At 34.6% G+C, this 26,921-nt stretch overlaps 1 protein-coding gene and 1 pseudogene across 1 annotated transcript; both read right to left on the bottom strand.

Moving 5' to 3' along the window:
• Positions 1 to 489: 489 nt before the first annotated feature.
• On the bottom strand, positions 490 to 5,897 carry LOC131032831 (protein SRG1-like). Its single transcript, XM_059220914.1, has 4 exons — positions 5,831 to 5,897; positions 5,389 to 5,773; positions 1,030 to 1,354; positions 490 to 738 (listed from the first exon to the last, which is right to left on the bottom strand). Exons 1-4 carry the CDS (start codon positions 5,895 to 5,897, stop codon positions 490 to 492), a joined length of 1,026 nt encoding a protein of 341 aa, XP_059076897.1.
• Positions 5,898 to 19,103: 13,206 nt separating this feature from the next.
• LOC131876125 (NAD(P)H-quinone oxidoreductase subunit H, chloroplastic-like) lies at positions 19,104 to 21,780 on the bottom strand (annotated as a pseudogene).
• Positions 21,781 to 26,921: the final 5,141 nt, after the last annotated feature.

Raw genomic sequence — 26,921 nt, forward strand, 5'->3', positions numbered from 1 at the left:
AATAACTAATATTAATAGGTAGAGGTAGGATTGGTATATATGGAAAGAAAGTTGGGGCATGATATCTGTACAAAAAGCTACAGTACCCATTAAAAGAATATACACAGACTGATTGGTCAGCTTTGTATACACAGAAGTTCGTGGATATCACGTGTAATTTCCTGATTTTATGACCGGATCATTCGTACCAATGTTGAAAATTAGAACTCGGAGAAAATCAACTTTATTTATGTAAATGTGCAATGGAAATCGAAACACAGTTTAATCAATTGCCCGATTATCTTTTAAGATCGACTATACAATTAACATAAAATAAATAATTCCAACTTATCTCAAAAGTTTCGAACAAATTTTTGAATGTGACCGTCAAAAATATTTACAGTCAAACCCAAAAAACATTTCAAACTAATTTCATATAAAATAGAATCAAATAAAATGTAGGTTTTAAGCAGTTAAACGAGCCCAACTGTGAACAAACTCAAATCAAAGTTATGACTTGATTTTGGCAAACTCAAGACTCCCCTTCCCATCAAGTCTGCTAGAAAAGTAATGCTGCATATATTCTTGGCGAATGAATTTTCTGTATTGACAGGGATGCAACTCATCTATGAGCTCAGGAGCAGGACCCATTTCTGTTTCGCCACTTGGACTACAAAACATCGCTATGGAGATTCGATCTCTCTCTGTACTTGTGACCGCTCTGTACTCAATGCTGTTATATATTCCATTGCTTATTACCTAAATCAAAACACACAAACAAAACTTACATTTGATATTAATCTGGCCATGGTGGCATCAAACATTAATCGCCATTTATTAAAACAGAAACCTAGGTAAATACATCATCAAGAATAAAGAGGGGAGAGTTTTGTTACACACTTCGAATCTTAAATCGAGATAATCATTCACAGCTTGGATGAAAAATTTCAAATCATACATCTATAGAAATAAACTTCGGAACAAGTTAACATCCTTTAATAGGTCCTACACATTGTTTTGGCCTAAAGACCTAAAAATCATCATCATTACCTCAAGCATGTCCCCAATATTGATAAGCAGGGCACCAGGGATGGGCTGAACAGGAATCCATTTGCCATCCTTACAGATCTGTAGCCCTACCGTTTCATCATCCTGCAGCAACACCGTCAAACCACTTGCATCTGAATGAGGGCTTAAGCCTAAAACCAGATCTGGTCTTGGGCAGGGTGGGTAGTAATTCACTCGCATTGTCTGTGACATTTTCCCAAACTTGTTAATGAAACAGTCTGGTTTTAGCCCAACTTTCTCTGATAAAAGTGAAAGAACTGTAGTACCAAGCTTTTGAATTTCAACAGCATATTGATCCAAGGTTTCTCTGCAACAAATGGGCAGTGCAATCAGATTGAAAATGCAAATGATAAAAGTAGGACAGGAACATGCTACCATACCCTGGAATTATTTTTGAAATGGATTAAAAAAAGGGAATCGAAGAAGTATATATTCTTTACATATTTACAGCCATCAAGAGACTTCACATAAGATCAATCCAAAGACATAATTATCAACATGGGTTAAATAAAATGATCAACCACATTGCTTGAGTTTAAACTTTTATTCCTTCTATTGAAAGAGGGAAAAGTTGAGCATCAGACTAATGTAACGCCGCATTGTCTAAGAACTAAGAAGCCAAAAAATATAGAGTAATGGAAAACCAGTGCCTATCCATCAGATTATTTGCAAATCCTGCTCTATATAACGTGTCTCCCTGCATTCGAATCTAATGGGAGCGTTTACAGCCACCATATTCCTTACTATGCAAGTAACCACTAAAGCTGTCGAAATAATTAGCTGCCAACACTAGTAATCTAGATTAGGTAGAGAGTCATTCAGAAGATGCTACATTAGTAGTAATTTGTTCAGTCCTGTTTCAGTCGATAAAGCTTTAAGTGGGTAGATTACTCATTTTAAAAGAAAGGTTTACTCAAGTGGGTAGATTCATAAAAAAATTTATGAAATGGCTGGCCAATCAGGTGAAGAAATCAACATGTGGAGAATTTTAATGGACAAAACTTCCACCTGTGGAAGATGACATGAACATGCAGCACTGGGGAGTAGACCTACGGACTGAATTGAAAGCAGCTAATGGAGATGCAGCAACCATATGTGACCAAGGAGAAGGAAAAACAATAGGCACAATCTTGCTCAACCTAAAGGAAGCTCAATGCTGCATGTAAGCAGAATGAAAACCTCAAACAAGCCTTGTAATACACTTGGGACGCATTGTGTCAGATGTTTGAGACAAACTACATGACAACAAGGTTGTGCCTGTGGAGGAAATTCTTTCAACTATAATGATTGATCAAGAATCAGTGTCATCATCACACATCAACAACTTTGAATTTCTCTTGAATCAGTTGGCTGCAATTGGTTCTCCAATGTCAAAAGAGGGTAGTGTTATGACCCGTATATAAGAAAGAAAATCCACCCAAAGGAAGAGAACCTAGCCACCATCGATGACGAAAGTTCAAAGAAGAAGAAATTATTAAAATGTCACTATTGCAAGAAGGTAGGTTACCATCCAAAGGACTGCTTGAAAAAAACGGTAGATCTTGCAGAAACAAACCTCAGAAACCCACACACAAATGCACAAATGCACAAATGGAGGAGCTAAAGAGTCTAAGCTATTTGTAAGAGTGTTGACCACCAGAATAACTGATCAAAACCTTTCGTGTATTGATTCAAGAGCCTTACAGTATATGACACCATGTAGAGATATGTGTGTCATATGCAAAATTTTCTAGTAAGACGAAGGTTTATTTAAAGGAAATTCAAGTCCTAAGATATATGCTGATGGAGTGATTCTGGTAGAGCTCTGAGATGGTGTATGCAAACAAATGCACAATGTTCTGCATGTTCCAAGGTTAAACAAAAATTTGTTACATGTTGAAAAAATTCTGAATGAGGGAATTAAAGTGGAGTTTGGCTCAAATATATGCATGCTAAAGAGCAACAATAGGCCGATCATGGCTAAGAGAGTATGATATGGCGATCTATACAGACTATACTCATCACGTGTGGAAGAACATGCTACTGTTGTAAGCATGTTGCAGAAAATTTGCAAGGCGGATTTAAGGCATAAAAAATTCAGCCATATTAGCATGTAGAATCTATAACTCATGGATAACCAAAAATTCATGTTGGGTTTGGAAATAGACAAGAAATCAAACACGAAGCCATGTTGATGTGGAGCATCCATTTTGGGCAAGCATCAAAGGACAAAGATTTCAAAGGAAGGAGGCACTTCAGCGAAGGAGTTCTGGAGCTTCTACACTCTGACATATGGCAACCAATCTAAACCATGTCAATAGCAGGAGCAAAGTATTTCATAATCTTCATCAATGAAGGTATAATTATCTGTTCTTCACTAAATAAAACTTTGAAGTTTTGAATTTTTTGACAAGTTAAACACCTGAAGAATCTTGTGAGGAAGCTACTAGGAAATTGCATTAAGAAGTTCAAGTGGCAATGGCAAACAGTACAACTTAAAAGCGTATGAACAATTTTAAAATGGATGTGGGAACCCAGAAACAATGGACATCCCCATACAATCAAGAACAAAAAGGAGGTGCTGGATGCAAAAGCCTAAGTGCTAGTGGAACAAGCAAGGAACATGTTGAACCATGCTATAATACCAAAAGATTTTTTTGGACTGATGCAGTTGCGACTGTAGCAGATCTTGGAAATAGAGTTCCAACGAAGGTGCAAACCAACAGAAACCCACCTTGGTGTATTCGGGTGTGCAACATTTATACACATACCTGATTAGAAAAAAAAGACAGACGTGAAAAATCTTTAGTGCATCTTCCTGGATATGCATTTGGAGTTAAAGGCTATAAGGTGTATGATCCCGTTAAATGCTCAATGACAATTAGCAAAGATGCAATATTTCATGAAAGCATGGGTGTACCAAATAAAGTGGCAGACAATGAGCTTCCTATAGCTACCTTAAATTAGGATTTAGTGCAGCCACTATACCAACAGATCGGTAGAGTTAGTGATGGAGAATAAGGCATACAACCTAGTGAAGATGAAGAAGGAACTGATGGTGTATGCAAGGGAGAAACTGTAGAATTTCCACTATAGCTTCAGAGATTCATCAGGATTCAAAATCCTTTCCTCATCTTTGCTTTAGAATCCTTTGCAGCTATACCAAATAGCTTAACCGAAGCACTAAATAGTCCTAAAGCAGCTAAATGGAAAGAGGTGTTGATTCTTGAACACAAGTCATTGTTGACCAACAAAACTTGGAGTTTAACCACAGATGCTTTGGAGGTAAATATTCTTAGGTGCAAATTGTTGTTCAAGAAAAACCTAAAAGTAGATGGAACCCTTGAATGGTGTAGACAACTAAATTTACTTATTTGCCATCCCTCCTACTACAATGTTTAACATTGGATTCTAAATAACATATTGATATTCATCACCATGTTAATTCTCTAAAATTGACACTTTCACCATATTAACACTTTCCTAACTACATTATCCCCTTTACTGGTGAGTTATATAAATTATGTTTATTTACAAAAGTCATGATGATATTTACCATATAATCATGTCGCTAATTATATAATTCAATTATTTAAAATAGTTCCTATCTTATTCCATTCCCGTTGCTACTATCCCTACGGAAAACCAATCCCATTTAAATCTCTCTGCAGTTTGCCAATAAATTTCTGCACAAACAGAGAGTCTCCTCTTTTCCATTCCTTACCCCACATACTCCTCCTTAACTCTGTGCACATTCTCCCACCATGCAGCCTCTACGGTCTTTTCCCTTAGCCAATACCCACACTTTTTCAATTCATTTCTAACTTTTTCTTCTTATCCCTTCAACCGTTACAAAATAGGTGTCCAAAATTTATTGTTTAATGCTCCATGATAGTCATGATTCCCTCATACTTCTATTCCTATTTCAATGCTTATCCCCTTCCACATGGATCGGACAAGATGTTCCTATATCACATGCATCTGATAGAAAGTTTGTGATCATAGGTTCACAAAAGTGGAGTTGAATGATAGAATCATTCTTTTAGATTGTGAACAATCTGCAACGAACTCGATCACTATGACAATTGCACATGAGACTATATCTTTTTCCTCCTCTAAAAACTATCACCCTCCTTCCATAACTCTTCTTACCACTCTTTTCTCCTCTCGTGGATTGACATCGGCCAGTAACCATCCTCTGCCAATGGCTCTCTCCTCTCTTCTTCTCTTTTGTGGATTTCAATCCACTACAAACCGACCACTTCCACACAGGTTTGCAACATCTGTATTTCACTTTTGTCACTACACAATCTTCTTTCTCACTCACTTTAGCACACAAATCCATCTCAAATTCTTTATCACAAAATTCCTAAAAAATATTCCTCTTTTTCTGCAACATCTTCTTCATCATCTCTCACTGTGACTGCTACTTCCTTAGCTAAGTCATCTTCTTTCTCATTCTCTTCACTTGAAGTGATCTCTTCTCTAAGCAATGGGTTGTCTTCATTAGGTTCTTGATCAACCTCTGCTACAACTTCAATTTCATTCTTGTCTTTCATACCTTCGACAAGACATGTAAACACACCATCTCTTTGACCTACAGCCAATGCATTCGACTCTACCTCCACTGCTATGATTCTCATTAACAAATCATCTCTTTTTCTTTCCATTTCCACATTCTCTAACAAATAGTCAAGAATAAAATCAGATTTTACCTTGTCACATTCTGCTGAAACTTTGTCTCTACCTGCAATGAGTTTATCCCACTCTGCTTCAATCTATAAAAGTAAATCATCCTATTCACCTGCATACACAACTTCACTTACAAATACTTCTTTGCTAGAAAAATAATGGAACTCCTTCAGGCCCATTTTACGTTCTTCTCTCCTCTTTTCTACACAAATCTTCAAACCCCCATCTCCCTTATCACTCTTACCAACAATCTCAAACTTAACAACACCAAAACAATAAATCGCATTCCTAAATAATAACAATTTTGATAGAAATGAAACAGACCAAAACAAAACACAAAAACAGAGCATGGAGAAAAACAGAGCAGCACACAAGGAAGACAAATTTTTAATTATTAGACCATATTTTCATTCTTCCTTTCATACCCAAAATGATTACAAAATGCCTCTTTTAATGGAGGTCTTAGATGTTTCTAGAATGGTCAGGAGGTAGCTAGAAACTTCCAGAATTTTGCATATAAAATAATGTTTTAACACTAGAGAAGGTACGGTGGACAGGTTGGAGTAGATGTTGAAAACAAATCTAAATCTGCTAATTCTGTAAACACCTATGCATATGGAGCATGTGGATGGGGTAGGTGAGATTAGACTCCAACACTCCCCCTTAATCTCAACTACCAATATTCTATCCATTCTTTTGTTCTTTCAACTTTCTTCAACTATCTTCCTTTTTGTCTGTGATCTCTTCTTTGGTTTTCTTGCTAACTTCTTGTTGCTACAACTGCTACAATTTTTAGCATCCATAATGTCTTCTCATTAACTGATATCCTTCTCTGATTTTCTAATTTCTTTCATCAACTTCTCTTTCTTTCTTGTGCTCCAGTTTTCTTCAACTGCTACTATAGTCTTTCAATCTCTTTGGTTTGAAGTCTTCAAAACATCATACAATCAGTAGTTACCTTGCTAGACAATGGTTTCTTTTGGCTGAAAACATTTTCAATCCTTTTTGGACATTCAAAGCTTTCATTACTTCTATTGTTCTTCACATATGAACATTTGTACAATCTTTTGAACATACCTATGAGCTTTTGCCAACTGGGTCCATAGGTCCATCCACAATCCATTTTTATACAACCTAGTATTGATTCTTTCTTCCAACACATTTTTTCAGAATGATTTCTCAAACCACAAATTTTACATGGATGTAAGTCCCAACACATTTCTTTTGTGTTTCCTTCTCTATTGCAATGAAAACACTTAATACAATGCCTTTTATGGGCTATTTTGTTTGAACTAGTAGCATCATTTTCTTTTCTTGTGACATATCCAAGGCCTTCATACTTTGGCCTCATTATAGGCTCAATAGGCTCTCTAATTCCTTGATCTTGTTTTCCCAATCCTTGACCTTTATAACCCATTTTCTTCATGACTTTTAAACCAATATTCTTATAATCACAACTAACATAATTTGCAAACACATTCTCATCTTCTTTCTTGCATTCTTGATCATAAACAGATTCAACTAAATCACTTTCGCCAAATGATGAACACAAATCTTCTGTGTCACATGAAGCATTACTAACAAGTGGTTTTAACTTCAAACATTCATTCTCTTGTTTCAGATTTAAAATTTCCCTTTTTTGTAAACTGTTTTCTTCTTCCAACCTTTTTGACATTTCTTCCAAATCATCAAACTTCCTTTTGACATCATCAGATAACTGTAATTTCTCTTCTAATTCCTTATTTTTATCTTTAACTTCATTCAATTCTTTTTCAAGATTATAATTTTCATCTAACAGTTCACATTTTTCCTTTTGCTTCTCTTTTAAAAGAAATATCATTTCTGAAATTTTCTTCTTACATTCCTTCAATTCTTCTTTTAAATCATTTGTTTTCTCTTTCTTTACTCTGTCCACTTTACCCATTGAAACAAAAAAAAAAAGAATAAACTTACCTTACCCTGACACTTGACTGTGTTTCTGCTGCTACAAATTTCTTCCTTTAAACAACTCTGTATACCTTCACAATCTTTACCCAACATCTTACACTTCCAGTCTGCTAGAGTCTTCTCCTTTTGATAGCCTTTTTAACTGCTATGGCCTCCTTTTTAACTGCTAGTATTTCTTTTGTTCTCCCTCATAGATCCCTTCTATTGCATTCTTCTGCTACTTTCCCAGTAATTTTAAAATTTCGTACCATTGGCTCTGATACCACTGATAGAAATGAAATAGACCAAAACAAAACACAAAAATAGAGCATGGAGAAAAACAGAGCAGCACACAAGGAAGACAAATTTTTAATTATTAGACCATATTTTCATTCTTCCTTTCATACCCAAAATGATTACAAAATGCCTCTTTTAATGGAGGTCTTAGATGTTTCTAGAATGGTCAGGAGGTAGCTGGAAACTTCCAGAATTTTGCATATAAAATAATGTTTTAACACTAGAGAAGGTACAGTGGACAGGTTGGAGTAGATGTTGAAAACAAATCTAAATCTGCTAATTCTGTAAACACCTGTGCATACGGAGCATGTGGATGGGGTAGGTGAGATTAGACTCCAACAAATTTCAGAAACAACTCACACCAAAATTCTTCATTTTAAAAAAAAACATATAACAATTATCACAATCAATGTCAAAGATTAAACTCTATTTTTCAAAACCCTTTCTCTTTATACTGTTCACATATGCATTTCAAATTTCTAAACCAATCATTCTTCTTACTTCAGCTTTGACACTTCTACATTTCCCACATCTATTCTCTTTTCTTCTCTCTTTTCTTTAGCACAACTTTTCTCCTTTTCTTTGTGGTCTCTCTTTCCATCTGTATTTCTATTGACATCTATTTTTTATACACCTAACACACCTCTAATTTTTGGCCGATAACTTTCTTGATTTTACTCTTCCTCCACATCAATGGTGTTCCTTCACACCATTCTCTTCCTTAACCTGCATGGCTCATATCATACTATCGCAACCCATATCACCATTATCGATACCCCTTTCTGTTGTTGTGTATTAAAGCCCAACGGTCACCTGTTGGCTTTCCATTTCATATGACTCTTCAACTAATCCTTTGTAGTCTATTAAATAGCTGCTGCTATCTCATTGTAAATTGTATTGTTCAGTCATTATAATATATTTCCTCTACTCAGTGTGGATGTAGGCTATTTTGCCGAACCACGATAAAACTGGAGTTTTATCTTTTGTGTTTTGTTTTGGTTACTATTATTTGTTTTCTTTCATTATTATTCTGAATTCTTAAATTTCACAATTGGTATCAGAGCAGGTTAGAGCTACTATTTGAAAATTGGCCAATAATTTTCAAAGCTATTGAAGATTTGAAAGTATAGAAATTTTCTGGGAAGAATTTCGGGATATGGAAAATTCAGATGAAATCCTTGTTGATTAAGCAAGATCTTTCTCTTGCGCTTAATGGAAAAGTAAAGAAGCTAGCTACCTTGAAAGATGAAGATTGGGAAACGCTCGATCAAAAAGCCAAGGCGACAATCTTTCTTGCATTAAGTGATAATGTATTGTATAATGTTGCAAGAGAATCAACAACAAAGGAGGTATGGGACAAGCTCACTTCAACATATGAAATGGCATCCACTGCAAACAAAGTCTTCATCATGAAGAGGTTATACAAGCTAAAGATGAGGGAAGGTGAAACCATGACAAATCATCTTGTATGTGGGAAAAGTGGGTGGATAGAACTAAAAATGTGAAAAATGGAGTTCTAGGGAGATTTGTCCACACACCCACAGAACTTCTTGGTGCAAGCTGAGTCATGAAGTATGGCTCAGCTTCCCAAGGTTGGTTCCATGGTTCTCTACCTCACAAGGTCCCTCAAACCAATGTTTTTGCTCTCAGATCATTGAGAAAAATGGTTTAGGGATGACAAATGCAAGAACGAGGGATGCTTTTGTTGATTTTAAGATGAGATGCATCCTAAGCTATGCATGATCCTATAAATGCAATAAACTAGTTATAAGATGACAAGATTAGTAAACAAGACTATCCTAGCATGCTATATTAGTTAATGATTTAAGCTAAATGATGAGGAACATACTCTAAACATGCATATTTAGATAAATTCCTATTCAAAAGAGAGGCTATATAATGACCATAAAATGATATGAAAGCTTGAATGTATTTGAGCATAAGTATGATGCTAAAGACTTGGTTCTTAAAATGGAGGAATGAGAGCTCTATTTATAGCAAAAACAGGGCAATGGATGGTTAGGATTGAAAGAGTTAATCAAGGGATAAGTTTGAAAGTTGGGGATCCATGTTTGTAATTGGCACCAATGAAATGGTGACAAATGTCAACATAGGGTGGGTTGAGAAAAGGGGTTGGAGGCATTAAATGCCTGAGAAGACCTCATGGTTATCCTAGGGGTAAGCGTTAAAGTTTAAGTTAGGGTTACCCATTGGATTAAGTTTTAATCAAAGGATAAACTCTTGTGCAAATGATTAAGGGATAACCATGGTCAAAGCAATGAATCCTTGATGAGACCCTTGGGTTACATGGAGGTTGAGTTAGAAGAAATTCTTTAATCATGCTAGAGGGTTGAGTTAACCATTAATGGTCTGGGAGACTTGGAAAGTTAAGTGGTTGAAGCCTTTAAAGGTTTTCAAAGACTTTGAAGATTTGAGAAGTGACCTCCCCTTGCTTAGGGATGTGACAAAGTTTAGGAGATGGGTTAGGCTAATTGGAAGTGATTAGAAGAATCTAGAAGGGGTTAGAAATAGGGTTTAGGAAGCAAGTGGGAGATGTAGGATTTTGCAAGTGGATGGAGGGATAATAGGATTTATTAAAATAAATTGCTTTATTTCAATTTGGTTGCAAGTTGGGAAATTGAATAAATTAGATTTATTCAATTTGGGGTGGACTATTAATTAAATGTAAATTTAATTAAAAGTAGCTAGAAAGGGGTTTAATTAAATATATTGATTTATTCAATTAAATGATGCGAAAGGGGTCTTATGAATTTAACTAAATAAATTGAATAATTTACTTAATTAAATAGAGGAATGCAAGTAGTTTAATTAAATTAGATTTAACTAAATAGATGAATGAACATAAAATATTCATTTGGGAATATGGTCATTTTTATACGTCTACATTTTGCCCCTCTTCTACACATCTTAATAAGTTTAATACCTTGATTAGCCAAGCAAATTCGGTTGGCATTACGCAAGATGGTGAGAACAAGGCTGTCCTATTACTAAGTTCTCTTCCTAATAGCTAGGATGGAGTTGTGACAACCATAAGCACTACGGCATCAAGCTCCAAGAAGTTGACTTTTGATGAAGTTTCTACTACTCTTCTCTCCAAAGATTTAAGGAGGAAAAATGATGAGCCCTCATCTAGTGATGCTCTCTCTATGGTGAGTACTGAAACTAGAGGAAGAAGTCAATATAGAGGCAGAAATAATCACAATCAACGGTCCAAATCAGCTAGAAGATCGCAATCTAGAGGAAGAGAAGGCGGTTGTTGGTTTTGTGGGAAGGTTGGTCATGTCAAGAAAGATTGTAGAAAGTATAAAAAGGCACAAGAAAGGGTGTTGGATAGCACAACTAATATAGCTCAAGACAAGGATGACAGTATTCTAATTCTTTCAGCAAGCGACACAAAATTAGACTCTTGGGTCCTAGATTCCAGTGCTTCCTTTCATGCTACTTCATGCACAAAGGCCTTCACAAATTATCAAGAAGGTAATTTTGGAAACGTTTTTTTGGGTGACAATAATGCTTGTGAAATTATTGTAAAAGGTGATGTTGTTTTGCAACTAGCTGGAGGAGTTCAATGGTTATTAAGAGATGTTCGGCATGTTCCCAAATTAAAAAGAAATCTGATTTCTATAAGTCAGCTTTATACACAAGGTTTTCTCACCACTTTCATAGACACATGGAAAGTCACTAAAGGTTTTATGGTCATTGCAAAAGGTTATAAAGTAGGCAGCCTTTATATTGTAGAAACTATTGGTGAGGTGGGAGCTGCTATGACTGTTGTAGGCAGCGATGTGGCACTTTGGCATCAAAGATTGGGCCACATGAGCAAGAAAGGACTAGAGGTTATGTTGAACCGAGATCAACTACCCGGTCTTCAATCCACAGATTTGGAGTTCTGCAAACATTGTCTTTCTGGAAAACAAAAATGGGTCAGCTTCTTGAAGGATGGACATGACAAGAAGACAACATCATTGGAGCTAGTGCACTCGGATGTCTTCAGGCCTATGGAGGTAACCTCTTATGGAGGCACAAACTATTTTGTTACTTTCCTTGATGATTGTACTAGGAAAGTTTGGATTTACATGCTCTCTAGAAAATCTGAAGTGTTTTCAAAATTTAAACATTTCAAGGCACTTGTTGAAAACCAAAGCGGACACAAAATAAAATGTCAAAAAATGGATAATGGAGGTGAATTTTGCTCTTTGGAGTTTGATGATTTTTGTGTAGATCATGGTATTCAAAGGATTAAGGTTGTCCCATATACTCCACAAGAAAATGGGACAGTAGAAAGGCTCAATAGAACCATTCTTGAGAAAGCTCAATGTATGCTTTCCAATGCTGATTTGGATAAAGAGTTTTGGGCAGAGGCATGTAACATAGCAGTTTATTTGATAAACCAAAGTCCTTCATCTTAGTTAGAGTTTGGTATTCTGGAAGAGGAATGGTTGCGCAAGAGAGTTTCATACTCTCACATTCGGGTATTTGGGTGTCAAGCATTCGTACATGTCCCTAAGGAGAAGAGGACCAAGCTTGACTTCAAATCTGAGTAGTGTATATTTGTTGGATATGGTGAAGATTGATTTGGCTATCAAGTATGGGATCCTATTAGCAAAAATATTACCCGCAGTCGCGATGTAGTTTTTAATGAGAAAAAGTTTCTAGCTATGAAGGAGGAAACACATATAAAGGAATACATTCCTTTATCCACATTTCACACAAATGCTTTTCAGAATGGCCAATTGTAGCCTGTCAATCCCATAAATTCTACACCAAATTCTATTTTGAATCCTCCCTCTTCTACCACTACAAGTTCAAATAGTGAACATAACACATAGTCTGAAAACTTCTATGAAGAAGCACTAGTTCAGCCAGAACATAGTATTTTAACTCCCAATTTAAATTAGGGAATTCATAGTGACCAAGGCTATGAGGATGCAGTTACAGATACATGTCATGGTAGTGCCAAGGATACAGAGGAAGGCTGCCAAGGATTGAATGGCGACTCATCCAATAAACATGAATTACGCAAGTCGACAAGACAAAGGAAGGTCCCTTCCAAATTTTTTGATTATGAATTACTCTTTGTTGAAGAGGCAGATCTGGAATTATTAATTTCTAAGCAAGTTGAACCAGCAAATTACAAAGAAGCATGTTTGAGTAGCGTCAAGGATAAATGGATGGCTGCTATGAATGAAGAAATGAGTTCTTTGGAAGCCAATCAAACTTGGGATTTGGTCTCTTTACCACCAAATCGAAAACCTCTTAAGAACAAGTGGGTATACAAATTGAAAGATAAAAGCGGAGTTTGTAAATGCTACAAGGCTAGATTAGTGGTAAAGGGGTATGCTCAGCAACAAGGGATTGAATTCAATGAAATCCTCTCCCCGGTTGTTAAAATGACAACCATTCGAACTATTTTGGGACTAGCAGCTGTATGGGATCTTGAATTGGAGCAGCTTGATGTGAAGACTGCATTTTTACATGGTGATGTAGATGAAGAGTTGTACATGGAGCAGCCTCAAGGCTTCATCAAAAAGGGGCAAGAACATCTCTATTGCAGACTGAAGCATAGCTTGTATGGGCTCAAGCAAGCCCTGCGATAGTGGTATTTGAAGTTTGATCATTTCATGGTTGCTCACAATTTCATCAGATGTGAATCAGACCCACGTGTTTACTATAAGAAACTACCTAATGGGCAGTTTGTCATTCTTTTACTATATGTTGATGATATGTTATTAGCTAGTACAAGTCCTAGGATTGTTAATGAATTGAAGATTCAATTGCAAAGCAAGTTTTCTATGAAGGACTTAGGGGCAGCAAAGAAGATTCTCAGCATGATAATCACCTGAGACAGGAAGAAGAAGGAGATCACTTTGTCACAAAAGGAATACATTGACAAAGTAGTTGAGAGATTTGGTATGGCTGATGCTAATGTTGTTTCTACTCCACTAGCTCCACATTTTCATTTATCTTCTGATTTGTGCCCACATACACAAGAAGACAAGGATTTCATGGAAGGAGTTCCTTACAAATCAACAGATGGTAGCATTATGTATGCTATGGTTTCTACATGTCCCAACATTGCTCATGCAGTGGGAGTTGTGAGTAGATTCATGAGCAATCTTGGGAAGATTCATTGGGAGGCTGTTAAGTGGATATTGAGGTATCTAAAAGGGACTTCTAATTTTGCTTTATGCTTTAATGGCAATAATGTTCTGCTACAAGGTTTCACTGATTCTGATCTTGCCGGAGACTTAGACAAAAGGAGATCTACTATTGGTTATACCTTCATGTTTGTTGGGGCTGCCATTAGTTGGGCCTCAAGGCTGCAACATTCAGTTGCTCTTTCTTTTGCTGAAGTTGAGTACTTGGCACTTTCAGAAGGTGCTCGGAAGATGATTTGGTTGCAGCAACTACTTGGTGATATGAAATATCAACAAAATGACTACATTCTATTTTGTGATAGTCGCAGTGCCATTTTTATGGCTCACAATCATACATCTTAGTGACGTTCAAAACACATAGATATTCATGCTCATTTTGTGTGTCACATGGTTGAAGAGGGCAAATTGAAGGTTGTTAAAATTGACACAAAGGTCAATCCGACAAATATTTTCACTAAGGTTGTAACCAAAGAGAAGTTCGAATGTGTAAGAACTTCTCTTGGTCTTGTTAAACTAAAATAAATCAGTAGGTAGAATAGCAAAATGTTTGATCGGTTGAGGTATCTGTTGTACTTCAGGTGGGAGATTGTTGTGTATTGAAGCCCAACGGTCACTTGTTGGCTTTCCATTTCTTATGACTCTTCAACTGATCCTTTGTAGTCTATTAAATAGCTGTTGCTATCTCATTGTAAATTGTATTGTTCAGTCATTATAATATATTTCCTCTGCTTAGTGTGGATGTAGGCTATTTTGCCGAACCACGATAAAACTAGAGTTTTATCTTCTGTGTTCTGTTTTGGTTACTGTTACCTGTTTTCTTTCATTGTTATTCTGAATTCTTAAATTTCACATCTTTGCATGCAGCTCTGTATTATTTCCAATGCAACTTCTTCCGAATCAATTTTGATCCCCTCCTTTTCCATTTGTCATTTCTTGTCTTATTCCATTCCCTCTTATTCGATTCACCTTGCTACAATCCCTACAAAATAAAAGCCCCCATTTAAATCTCTCTGTAGTTTGCCAATAAATCTTAGCACATACATAGGGTCTCTTTTTTCCATTTCTTACCCTCGTAGTCCTTCGTTTACTCCTAAACACATTCTCCCACTATGAAGCCTCTACAATCCTATCCCTTAGTCGATACCCACACTTCTTCAATTCATTTCTACCTTTTGCTATTCTTATCACTTCAACTAGTAAAAAATGAGTGCCCACACTTTATTGTTTAATGCTCCATGACATTCATGATTCCCTCATACTTTTACTCCTATTTCAATGCTTACCTCCCTTCTCCACGTGGATGCCCCCAGCTTGGCATATGTAGGCAGGATGCTCCTACATCAACAACTAATTGTTTTTATCTATGATACTTAACCTTCATGTATCTTTGAGTTTTGATCAAATATTCTACCACATCTTTCATTGTAAATTGTGACTCTATAGCCCATTTATAGGCACCAATTTGGGAATATTTTGATTCAATCAAACAATTAAAAGACCAAATCATTAGATTAGTTATTTTTATTTTGGTCCAATCCTAAATTTAAGGTAGTTCATGATTTCACAGAGAAGCAAAGATTAATTATTACCAACTTTACATCTAATAAAATCTTTGTGAGTCATGTATCTTGTCACCTTCTTGCACTCATTACAATGGTGTTAAAATCAGTTGTATTAAGGTCTTAACATAGCTACTTGCTCTCGGCTCAATAACAATTAGCTACATTGAGAACATTTTGAAAAAACTCACTATGGACGCGAGTACATTGATAAGCACAACTGTGGAGAATAGTGTCAAAACACAACTAATATATCAACAAGCAACCCATATCAAAGTATACTAGGCAGTCTTACATACAAAATAGTGTGCATTGTTGAGAAAAGATGTCTCAACTTTGCATTTCTAATGTAAAATTTTGCATGCAATCATTATTTCATGTTTTGTATATTTTTTCTTCATATGCTAGAGTTGGCATCTCATTTGGGGGTGACATATAATTTTTTTCTATTGGATTTTAATTCCACATGAAGATTTGCGAATCACACTGCGAGTTGGCATCTTTTGGCCATGTGTCGGCATCTTGTGGTGTAAGGTCATTATGACGAGAATTACATATGAAAAATTCTTGCGATGCATAAGAACATGTAAGAAGGTTATATTGGAATCTTGACCAACATTATGACAAGTTTGAACACTTGCCATGAAGCATCTTTGAATGGGTTGAATGAGAAAAAAATGGGGTTTCCATGTTTGGGTGGTCATATATGAAAGATTATGACACATGTAAGAGTATAAGGAGTATGGTAAAAATAGATAGGAGGATCAAGACCAAAAAGGGGCATTAAAATTTGAACCCATGATTTTGGATGCTCTTCCTCTTAGTGTTTCTCAAATAGTTTTCCTAAACCATTCATGGTTTCCTATTTGAACCTTGCCTATTTATTGGTGGTTGAAGATGTAGTTTACATAGTTGATTTGTAGGTATCATTATGTCACTGGATACTTTGATAAAAGGCATAGCCTTGACTATATTGTAACTATGTTTGTACCAAATAATAGTGTGAGGTTTTTCTCTTGAAAGGTTTTTCTCACATAGACTGTTATGTTCTGGGAAATTGATTCATTATTTTATATGTATTTCTATTTTTTGGAATTATAAAGATTAAATTTGCACAATACTCTCTTATAAGATTATTTTAGAAATAATTTCATCATGTATTGCTTTTAGAAAGTATTTCCTCATGCATTGTTTTTTTTTTCATACACATGACTTGCCATTACATATGCAGTGGAAGTTGTGAGTCAGTATTTATCAAACCTAGTAGCACAACATTGGATTTTCATTAAGAGAATCAATAACTAGCGCTCGCACCTAAATGAGGTGCAATGGTTAAGCCAATAGTAATTTATATTAAAATATTTTCATTGAGCTTTTTGACACAAATGATTGTAAAAATTATTAGGAAATAACTAAAAAGTCAAGTATCAATTGCCTCCATCGAAATTGAATCATCAAACAAACCGCTAGATTTAATCAAATTTCTGATTATTTCTAAGTCCTTATTTGCTACTTGCCCTTTTTCTTTCTTCTTATCAATCACTTTGATTCGAAGTTGCAAAACTGCTCTTCAAAATATACAATTCATCACAAATTTTTCCAAAAAATATGCCAATTCATTCACATCAACCATGAAAACGTGGTAATAAACAGATACCTTTATTAAAACACAAATTAAGAAAAGAAAAAGTTGTATGTTTAATACATGAGATCAAACAATAAGAGGGAAACTCTGATCATAATCAACCTCTTCAAACCAACAGTTTGAATCCATGGGCCATGTCACCTGTTCACTTGACTGTTGGAGTTGATCACACCATCCACCTAGAAATGTGTGAAGCACCCCTCACAAAAGGAAAAGATATGATTCATCAGTGTTCACAATGTTGTATATCATATGGAAAGCTTTCTCAAAATTTGCGGCTTGTGTCTATCATAAAAAAGTCACACATTTTTGTACAAAAGATAATGAATCTTGCTTATATATAGGAAGATTAGTCTGATCAATTTGAGAAATAAGATGGTATTAAGAGAAGGGTGAGTACTAATAGAAATCAAGGAGAAGATTTTTTTTCTATTGGAGATTGTTATTAAGTTCTTAATTTTATTTTATTTTGTAAAAATCAAGGATTTTTAGAAAAACTAAAATCAACTCTTACTTTTTTGGAAGTAAAAATATTAAAAAATTATTTATACAAATATTATTAGAAATTTTGATATAGTTATATTTAGACTTATATTCTAAACTATCTTTTTGATTATCAAAGATGTTGTAGTCATGTTATCAGGTCATCCATTTATATTGTGTATCTTTGGCTTTTTAAAGTATGCAAACCTTATAGAAATATTTTAAGTAAATAAACTAATCAATTACAAAATGGTCATTTGCAATAACATTCGAAAAGATGTTTAAGCTATATTAGTGGTTTAATATACATTTTCGTTCATCAAAGCACATCATATTCATAAGCATCATTATGAATATTTTATGACACCATGTGAAAATTTAATTACTGTGTAAATCGTGTCTCATCAATAACATTTTTTGGCAAGACATTGGGTAATAATTTCTATTACGTGGATTTGAAATTTACTTCTATCACATTTGAAACTGCAATGCATAATTTAATTCCTGCTATTACTTTTTCAATAGCTCTCATTTTTAGGTAATTATAATAATTAATTTTATCAAAATTCATAAATATATCATTTCATTGTTTTTGGATTTGATTGTGTATTTCCTTTTAATTAACGTTTGGGATTAATTATGTGATCTATCATCATAATGTTAAAAAGTGTCAAGAGGAGAACATAGTCTCTTGACACTTTGTAACATTCTGATGATGGTTCAAAGAGTGTGATCCCAAATGTTGATGAAAAAAAACCACACAATCAAATTTAAAAACAGTTAAATTATAATATCATTATTGCATTCTATTTTATATTATGTATTTAAAACTTAAAATTGATTTATGTTTATCATATAGAATAGCAAAGATAATAATTCCAGAGATATAGAGTCAAGCAAAGATAGTGGGAACACTTGTGGGTGTGAGTGGAGCAATGCTGATGAACTTCTACAAAGGACCTATTGTGCCCATGCCTTGGCCTTCACATGATGAATTGAAGAATAATGATGATAGTAATAAGGATCTTCTCGGGAGAAACTAATCCAATTCAAAGTTGTTCGTGTTTATCCTGGTCACTCATAAAAAACTAAATTTTCATTCATTTTGATCAAACTTCCTTCTTATCTATCTGAAAGTCTATCTCGGATAGAATAGTCTGATAAGTATTGGTTCTCCATTGAAAATGGCACCAAATATTTTTTCAGGAGTATCCATATGGTCATATTTTAAAGTAAGCATCTCGTGTAAGATATAAGAAACACCAAAACCTTGTAGAGCCCAAACTTCTATTTCTCCTACTTATTTCCCTCCGTGGAATTTTCCTTTGAGAGGTTGCTGTGCGAATCTTTTCCCTTATTTAAACGTTGAACCTCTAAATTCTCAGAGGGACCTCCCAGAATTACTTCTAGGGCCTGTCTAATTATTTGTATATATTCTTTCATTTCCGGGTCTGAAGCAAGTAACGAGCTAACAAATCTCCTTCTTTTTGCCATTGGATTTTCCAATCCAAATCATGTAGCATTCATAATGATCCACTTTACGAAGATCCCATTGGATTGCAAAAGCTCGTAGCATGGGTCCTAATAAACTCCAATCTATTGCTTCTTCTCTACTAACAAGGGCTGCAATGCAGTGTAGTTCCTGCCAAATGGTGGCAGGGCAGTTTTGGAAAAAAAATCTGTTTACTCCTTAAGTGTTGCACACATCTATTGTCCAAGATGTCATTTACAATGGTCCTGAAGATGAGAATCGTAAAAAAAATTAGAGAGTGACCCTTTTCTTTCTTTGAAAGCTTTTGAAGCTAACCCTGATGCAGATTCGGCTGCGTGTCCTCTGAAGTTGAAGCCTCATAAAAATCTCTCTGATTCTTTCTGTGCAATGCTTGTGTGAGAGGGATTGGTGGTGTGTTTCTAGGATTTGTTAATTCAATTCAGTATTTGAGAGAATCTGAATGATAATGTTCCAATTCAGCATTTGAGAGTATCATTCTCTCAATGATAACAATGATAATATCAGGACAGGCAAATAGCATACTAATGATTTGTACACTCCACTCCTGATGTATTGCTTCAGAACCGAAAACACAAAAATGGTTTAACAATATGCATACCCTGAGAAAAACAGTAATGAAGTAGAATGTCAATGAAGAGCAAGAGGCATACCGGAGGTCCATTACCTATAATTGGATTGAAGTGCAGAGACATCATCGAGAGTTGCAGAGCTTGGATATTATTCTATCCGATTGCAGCAATTTAGGAGACAAAGAAGCGAAGTCTTCAGAAAATATTCAAAAAATGTTGAGAATCTCTGTAATTTAAGAGACAGAGGAGCAATATCTTTAGGAAATATGGATAATTGTGATGAGAAAAGAGAAATTTCTTGCACATTGAGGCGTTTGAGCAAAAACCCTTGCCGAATCCTAAAAAACTAGTGTTTCCAATGGTGGCTTAGTTTGAGGGTCTGAAACTGTGAATGTAATTTTGAACACCAATATTTTCCCTGCATCTTCCGTTCCTTCAAACAAACAATGGATCAAAAACATATCTACAAAATAACTGCAAAGTTTCCTAAACTGTATGCAAAATGTAATAGCAGAGACAGGCACGTGAACTGCTTTGAATTGCCACCTGTCTGTAGCCTCCTGCACAAATGTTGATTCCCAGTAATAAATGTGTGAACACCCCTATTATGCTGTCACTGTCCTCTGTCAATCACTGCCGAGGACCTAGTAGAGTGCATTACTTTTTGTGCGTTCTCTTATGTTGAGAACTGAGCATGCCTCTCCACGTCACTGTCTTGACCAGTTAGAAACTTACAAAATAAACTTATTAATTGTATTGTTAAATATTGTTCGCTTTGCTACTTTATAGATTGTGTTAAAGATTAGGAAGTCTTTTGAAGGAACAATTTGATTGGTTGAAAAAACTAAGACTAATCACTGTTTAAACAGGTCCCTCTGCTATAGTTCCATGCGAGGCAGGAACTAATAATTCCTATTCCCTCAACTCGTTTCAAAAAGATAGGATTGCGTGTAATAAGCCTTTCATATTTTGTCACTTTTGGGAAGAAATATTAGCAAAAATCTAAACATTTATCTATCCAACCGTAGGGTAAATCCATAGATACTCCTCCAATATGGGAATAATTAGCATCGCATGCCTGTGGAAGCTTCAAATAAATCATATATCATTTCCCTCTCTCTTAAAATATAAAAGAAAGGAGTCTGCGCACCGATATCAGCCATGAAAGGACCAAGCCATAACAAATAAGAAGCTATACAACTTAACTCTAGCATAATAATTCTAATATAGCTAGCCCTTTTAGGTATTTGAATATTTTCTAATTTTTCAAACGCATTAACCATCATCGCCTCTATGAACATAGTAGTCAAATAATTCCATCTTACATAGGAGAGGTATTGAACAATTGTTTGGTTCTCAGCAATTTTTTCCATCCCTCTATGTAAATAACCTAATATAAGTTTTGTTAAATTTTCTGCATTGCAGAATATAGATCTAGCATGAAAGAAGAAACAAAACTTGCAGGAAAGAAATCAAATCAGAATAAAACAAAATGAATATAATTCTGTTAATTCATTGTCACAATTACAATCTGTTGAATGCATGGTTTTATTCAAAGAACCACCACATTAGCAACGAAGGAAACAAAGAAGAACAACCGCAAAACTGGCTGGTTAGGGTGAAAGAGGTGGAGCGTGAAAAATTAACTTGTTGTTCACCTTGGTTAGGCTTAACTAAGCGATCATGCAAACATAATTCTACCGTAAGTCTACTCAAGAATGCAATCATTAGTTTATCACCATAAACAAAGGAGAAGACTGGAGTCAGATCTGTGAATTACGGAGGTAACAAAAGTTATTACGCTAACAAGTTCACAGTCAATAACATCTTCACCATCTAGAGTAACAATTAGTCGAAGAACACCATGCATTGATGGATGATGAGGACCCATACTTCTATACAACAAATATATCATACCTATTTTGATGCCTTCTTGTTCTAATTTAATTCAATCAAGTTTGGTGAATTCAGGCTTGGACTCTCAAGAAGTATCCAGTGCAACTTTCTCTTAAAACCCTAGCATGCTTGATGGGCCTGTTAAAGTCAATTGTAGTCACCTTGGTTATTGAACGACATCCATCTGCTTGGGTAGTTGGATTAGACATGAAACTTCTTACTATTGTTTATGCTGTAAAATTTAACAGCTCCCTAAACCATTGACTTCGTCATTAGACCCAGCCACATATTTTTTTTTATAGAACTGTTGCGCTACCCATGAATTCACTAGTGGAATGTGATGTTTTTAATGAATTCACGGAGTAATAGTTACAGGAGTTGGATATTATCTTCAAGGATTGTGCATGAAGACAAAAGGCTCTGTATTAATAGCTAATGCCGAAAAAATCTCATCGATCCAATTTTTTGAGGTAGATTTTATCCTCAATAAAAACAGTTTTCGTATACTATAAAGAAGCTGATGGTTAATCAAGATACCATTTAAAATTTACCTTCTTACTATAAAATCACTTTACTGCTTTGTAATTACCTCGCCAAGAAATGCTTTGACTCATCTTCAAATATATTTAGATACAATTTTACTGGTAGTGTAACGTGTTGCACAAAAATATATTGAATGATAGCATTGTAAAGAAAGTAGATCACTTTGTGATCGCTTTCTCAAAATCTATAATTCTTCTATGATTTTTAATGAATAAGGATTGTCACCGCTACCTATATTATTTAACGATACTTTAGTGGACCCTCTCATTATGAATGCATCAAATTTAAGTAGACATCACAATATTTTAACAGTTAATTTGAGTTTAGATCAATTAAGGTGCTAATTATGGAAAATGATGTCATAGCACAAAGTTGATATGATTTCTGAACAAAGAAATATAAAATTATGGGTGTATGTGTCAAGTATATGTTTTCTACTCTAAAATGTTATCTACTTTAGTGACCATGTAATAATAATCTACACATATAATAAGGACAATAAAATAATGTAAAGGAGAGCTTATGTAGAAGACATAAAAAATTTATAGGCCAATATTCAATATATATATATATAAAATAGAAAAATTCTTTCATATAGTGAAAATTCATTCAATATTTTTTATGAGAGAACTTACCATGATATCACTCTTCAAGAGATGGTTAGCATGCACAACAGTAAAGCTACATGTTTTTACACATTATAGGAATACACCCATTATAGGAATACACATTATATGAATACACCCATTATAGGAATACACATTATATGAATACACCCATTATAGGAATACACATTATGTTAAGCGAGTAAACCCATTATAGGAATAGACATTTCTTAATGTACCTAATTACACAAGTTGTATAGGTGATACATATAGCTAACTTAAGGGATGTGTGCCACATGTTGGTATCTCAATCACTCTATAGACATTATAATATCATATGTAGGTAGGTTAAAAACATGTAGATGTGTATGAACAAGAATGCTTGTCTAGATCATAAACACAACTTAAAGAAAAAATAACTACTGTTGTCATTTAGAGTTAACTTTGAACTACAAAAAACGGTTGAAAGTGATTGGTGAAATAAATAAATTGTTTGTCTCGAAAGGGGTGAATCAAGGAAAGAGAAATGTTGGAGTAGAAACTCTAACCATGATAATATGATCATGATTTATTAAGAGGAATTATAACCATATAATAAGTTGAATCTAAACAATAAGCATCATAATTTGATCATAAAAGACACGATAAAAGATTTGTGTAATTAAGATGCTTAACATTGTGTGACCAATAGATATGTGAAATAGAACATAAAATAATATCTAACTTTCCCTCCACTAAATTATAACTATTATTGATACATCTAATTTATTAAATCTTTTGTGATAAGAGCAAATGATAAAAAATGATAACATAAAATATAATATGTAAAATATAATACAGAAAAAGATAGAAACAAATTAAACGATAGAATTATCACTACTAAATGAATGTATCTCACTACGATCAACAAATTTATCATTATAATACTAGCATAGAATACATTTTAATAAATAAAAATTAAATATAAAAATAACAAAGTACAGACACAAGTCAACTATTTTGAGAGATGAAGTAGTCTAATATGAAAATAAATCTACCATTCTTTTCTACCGATACTACTATTAGTAACCCTGTAAATATAACTATCCTTTTTCGAAAAATAGTTAAAGTGGGGATGGAGAAATAGGTAAATGGACAAATGTTTTCCTCACTCTATCGTCTCCACAGTAAGTAAGAACAAGAAAAATATGGCTCTCACTTTATCATGTCCACAGTAAGCAAGAACAAGGAAAAATATGGCTATCGTGGGAAGAGGGTGAGGATACTTCTGACGAGTCAAAGTCGTATGGCTTATTTCCTTTGGTGACATTAATAAATGAGATCGATCCTGACAATCTGCGGTGTAGATGATTTTATTTTTCTTTGCAGCATTTCCAATGATTTGATTTTTGTCTGGCGGCTTGCGATGTAATGATTTCAAACTAAGACTGAGATTGCCAACAACCCAATATAATGTAAGCTCAGTGTCAAATTCACGAGCGACGACAAACAGTGAAATTTCCCAGCCGGTGAAAAAGTCCGGCGTGAGACAATTAAATATTTTAAAGGGGCAGCTTTTCATTGAATTTGTTTTCAAGGAAAAATGTTTTGTACGAGAAGCAGGGTATTGTGATGTTGATTGGCAGGGTATTGTGATGCTAATTGGCTAGGTGATGTTGATAATAGAATTCTTTTTATATTAAATATGGCTCATTCAGCTGGGGAAATGAGAGCTAACCAATTGTTGCTTTGTCCACCATATAGGCTTAATATATGTCAGCAATGAAGCAAGGAGTTTGGCTGCGAAAGTTGCTCAAAGATTTGAGATATGAGCACGACAACTCACTATCATATACTTTGATAATAAAAGTTGTGTAGCTCTAACAAGAGATGCCAGGTTCCATGTGACAACAAAACATATAGAATCCAGCACCACTTTCTTGTTTGTTTAAGAGAAAATAAAAAATGGAGAAGTGGAGCTGAAATTTACGGCCACCACACCAACACCAAAAGTGTTTTAAAGTTCAAACATGAATTGTGTTAAGAGACCAGAAAAAATGTATGAAATTTCAGCAATCATGATAAATTGTTTTGATAGTTTTTAGATTTAACTTTGTGATCATTTTTTTTATCAACTTTTTAGATCATGTTCTATGATCTATTATCAGGATGAATAATCTTGAAAGGAGAAAATAATAATATATTAATAAATCATGAAACATGATCGGAAACATTGATGAAAAAAATTGATCATACAGTTAAATCCAAAAACTATGAAGACAAACTAAAAACTACTATATGTTGGCCAAAGTGGGAGTGTGGAATATAATTAACTGCCATTGCTGACAGTGCTGACAGTCTAGATTAGTAAAGAATCGGTCACTAGGTACTAAATTAATGGTATTTTGTCCAGTCCATTTGCAGTCAGTAAAATCCTAATTTCTGATGTCTTGTTTCAGACTTCAGTTAATAAATCTCTCATCCATGGCAAGATTAGTGGAGTCTATTTCTATATGCCTCTGCTTTATATGCAGCAAATCATTTGAATAAAAAAGAGAGTTTTTTTTTCCATATATTTGTTTCGTTCTTTTCTTTGTCTGCATTCCATGTCACTGGTGCAGGGTCATGTTTTCAATAAAAGGAAAGCAGACCTGAATGTTTTACATAGCTCTTTGTGGGCAGTCCCACAGTGGAGGCTCTTCTGTTTTATTATACAATTTCATAAAATACGATAAAGAAACACGTTTACATATGAAAAAGGAGGCAAGTTTATGGGCTCAAGACTTCAGTAGCTAGTGTAATGGAGGTATAATAGTTTGCATCACCTAACGAACTCACACTCTTTAACATCTGAAATGGTTGAGGGAGTTTTTAAAGGCCAAATGGCAGTCTGTGTAGAGATTTCATCTAAGAAATCTTTTACTGATAATGTTAGATGTAGAGTTCTGAAAATGTGGGTGGTCAGCCTAAAAGTTTATGTTCCAACTTCCACATAACTGGTGGACTGTAAACAATTTCAGAAGTTTCTCGGCACACTTTTGAGATAGATATTATATTGTTTGTGAATGATTCAGGCCACTACTTAAAAACTACTACATAGTTATAACCAAAAGCACTTACAAACACTATTATGGACTGTAGATATTGGCGGTTCAGTAATTGTGGCAGAGGATCATTGCTCAGCTTCAGGAGACTGTTTCTTCAAAGTGTGATCTTTGTGGTTTAGTGGATCCAGGGATGTAGTCATAATCAGTAAGTTGAAAATTACTCAGCATGAATCTGCATCTATTAGGCGTAATGAATGTAAATAGGTTAAAAGGAAAATTAATCATGTAGGGTGGTGGCTTCCTCTTTTTCAAGGAGTATTGAAGATAAATACTGATGGCTCTATTAGAGGGAATCCAAGTCATGCAGGAATTGGTGGTATTGGTAGAGATAGTTTTACAAATGTATTGTTTTCGTTTCTTATCTATAGAGGGCAAACTCGAATAGTATTATGAAGGCCCTTGCTGTTCTGTAAGCTATGGAAAAAGAGTGTGTCTTTGGTTGGAGAAAGATTGCTTGTGAATCTAACTCACAAGTGGTGGTTGATATGTTGAATAAGCAGAATTTGGATAGAGTTAATTGGCACCTAGCATTGTTTCTCAGTTTGAGTGATTCCTTGGAGAATGTTACCTTCTATCATATTCCTCAGGAGTAGAATAGAGTTGCAGATTGCCTGGTTAAATGAACATCTGAATATATGGAAGGTTGAAATGTAATGGATTAGCAACTCTTATCTGTATATTACTTTCAAGTTTTGGAAAAATTAATTACTGAAGATAGAATTGTGTAGCTAGTTATCTCTATTGAAAGATTTTTCCTAGTTGCTGTTCTTTCTTACATTATATCTCTCTTTTATGATTAATTGATGTTTACCCTATTCTTTGAAAAAAAAGAAGATTGTGAAAATTATCCCTTGACATTGTAAAGCTAAAAATAGATTTGGTGTGGTGGCAAATAAATTGCT

Source organism: Cryptomeria japonica, chromosome 5 (assembly GCF_030272615.1).
Source record: "Cryptomeria japonica chromosome 5, Sugi_1.0, whole genome shotgun sequence".
NCBI lineage: Eukaryota > Viridiplantae > Streptophyta > Pinopsida > Cupressales > Cupressaceae > Cryptomeria > Cryptomeria japonica.

What these genes read in the sequence shown, in the direction of transcription:
- LOC131032831 (XM_059220914.1), bottom strand. Translation starts at nt 5,897, where the DNA reads ATGGGCCTGAAGGAGTTCCATTATTTTTCTAGCAAAGAAGTATTTGTA. An exon ending in AAGTGAAGTTGTGTATGCAG is followed by an intron (nt 5,774 to 5,830) that starts GTGAATAGGATG and finishes AACTCATTGCAG; the next exon opens with GTAGAGACAAAGTTTCAGCA. An exon ending in ATATTGGGGACATGCTTGAG is followed by an intron (nt 739 to 1,029) that starts GTAATGATGATG and finishes GTTTTGATTTAG; the next exon opens with GTAATAAGCAATGGAATATA.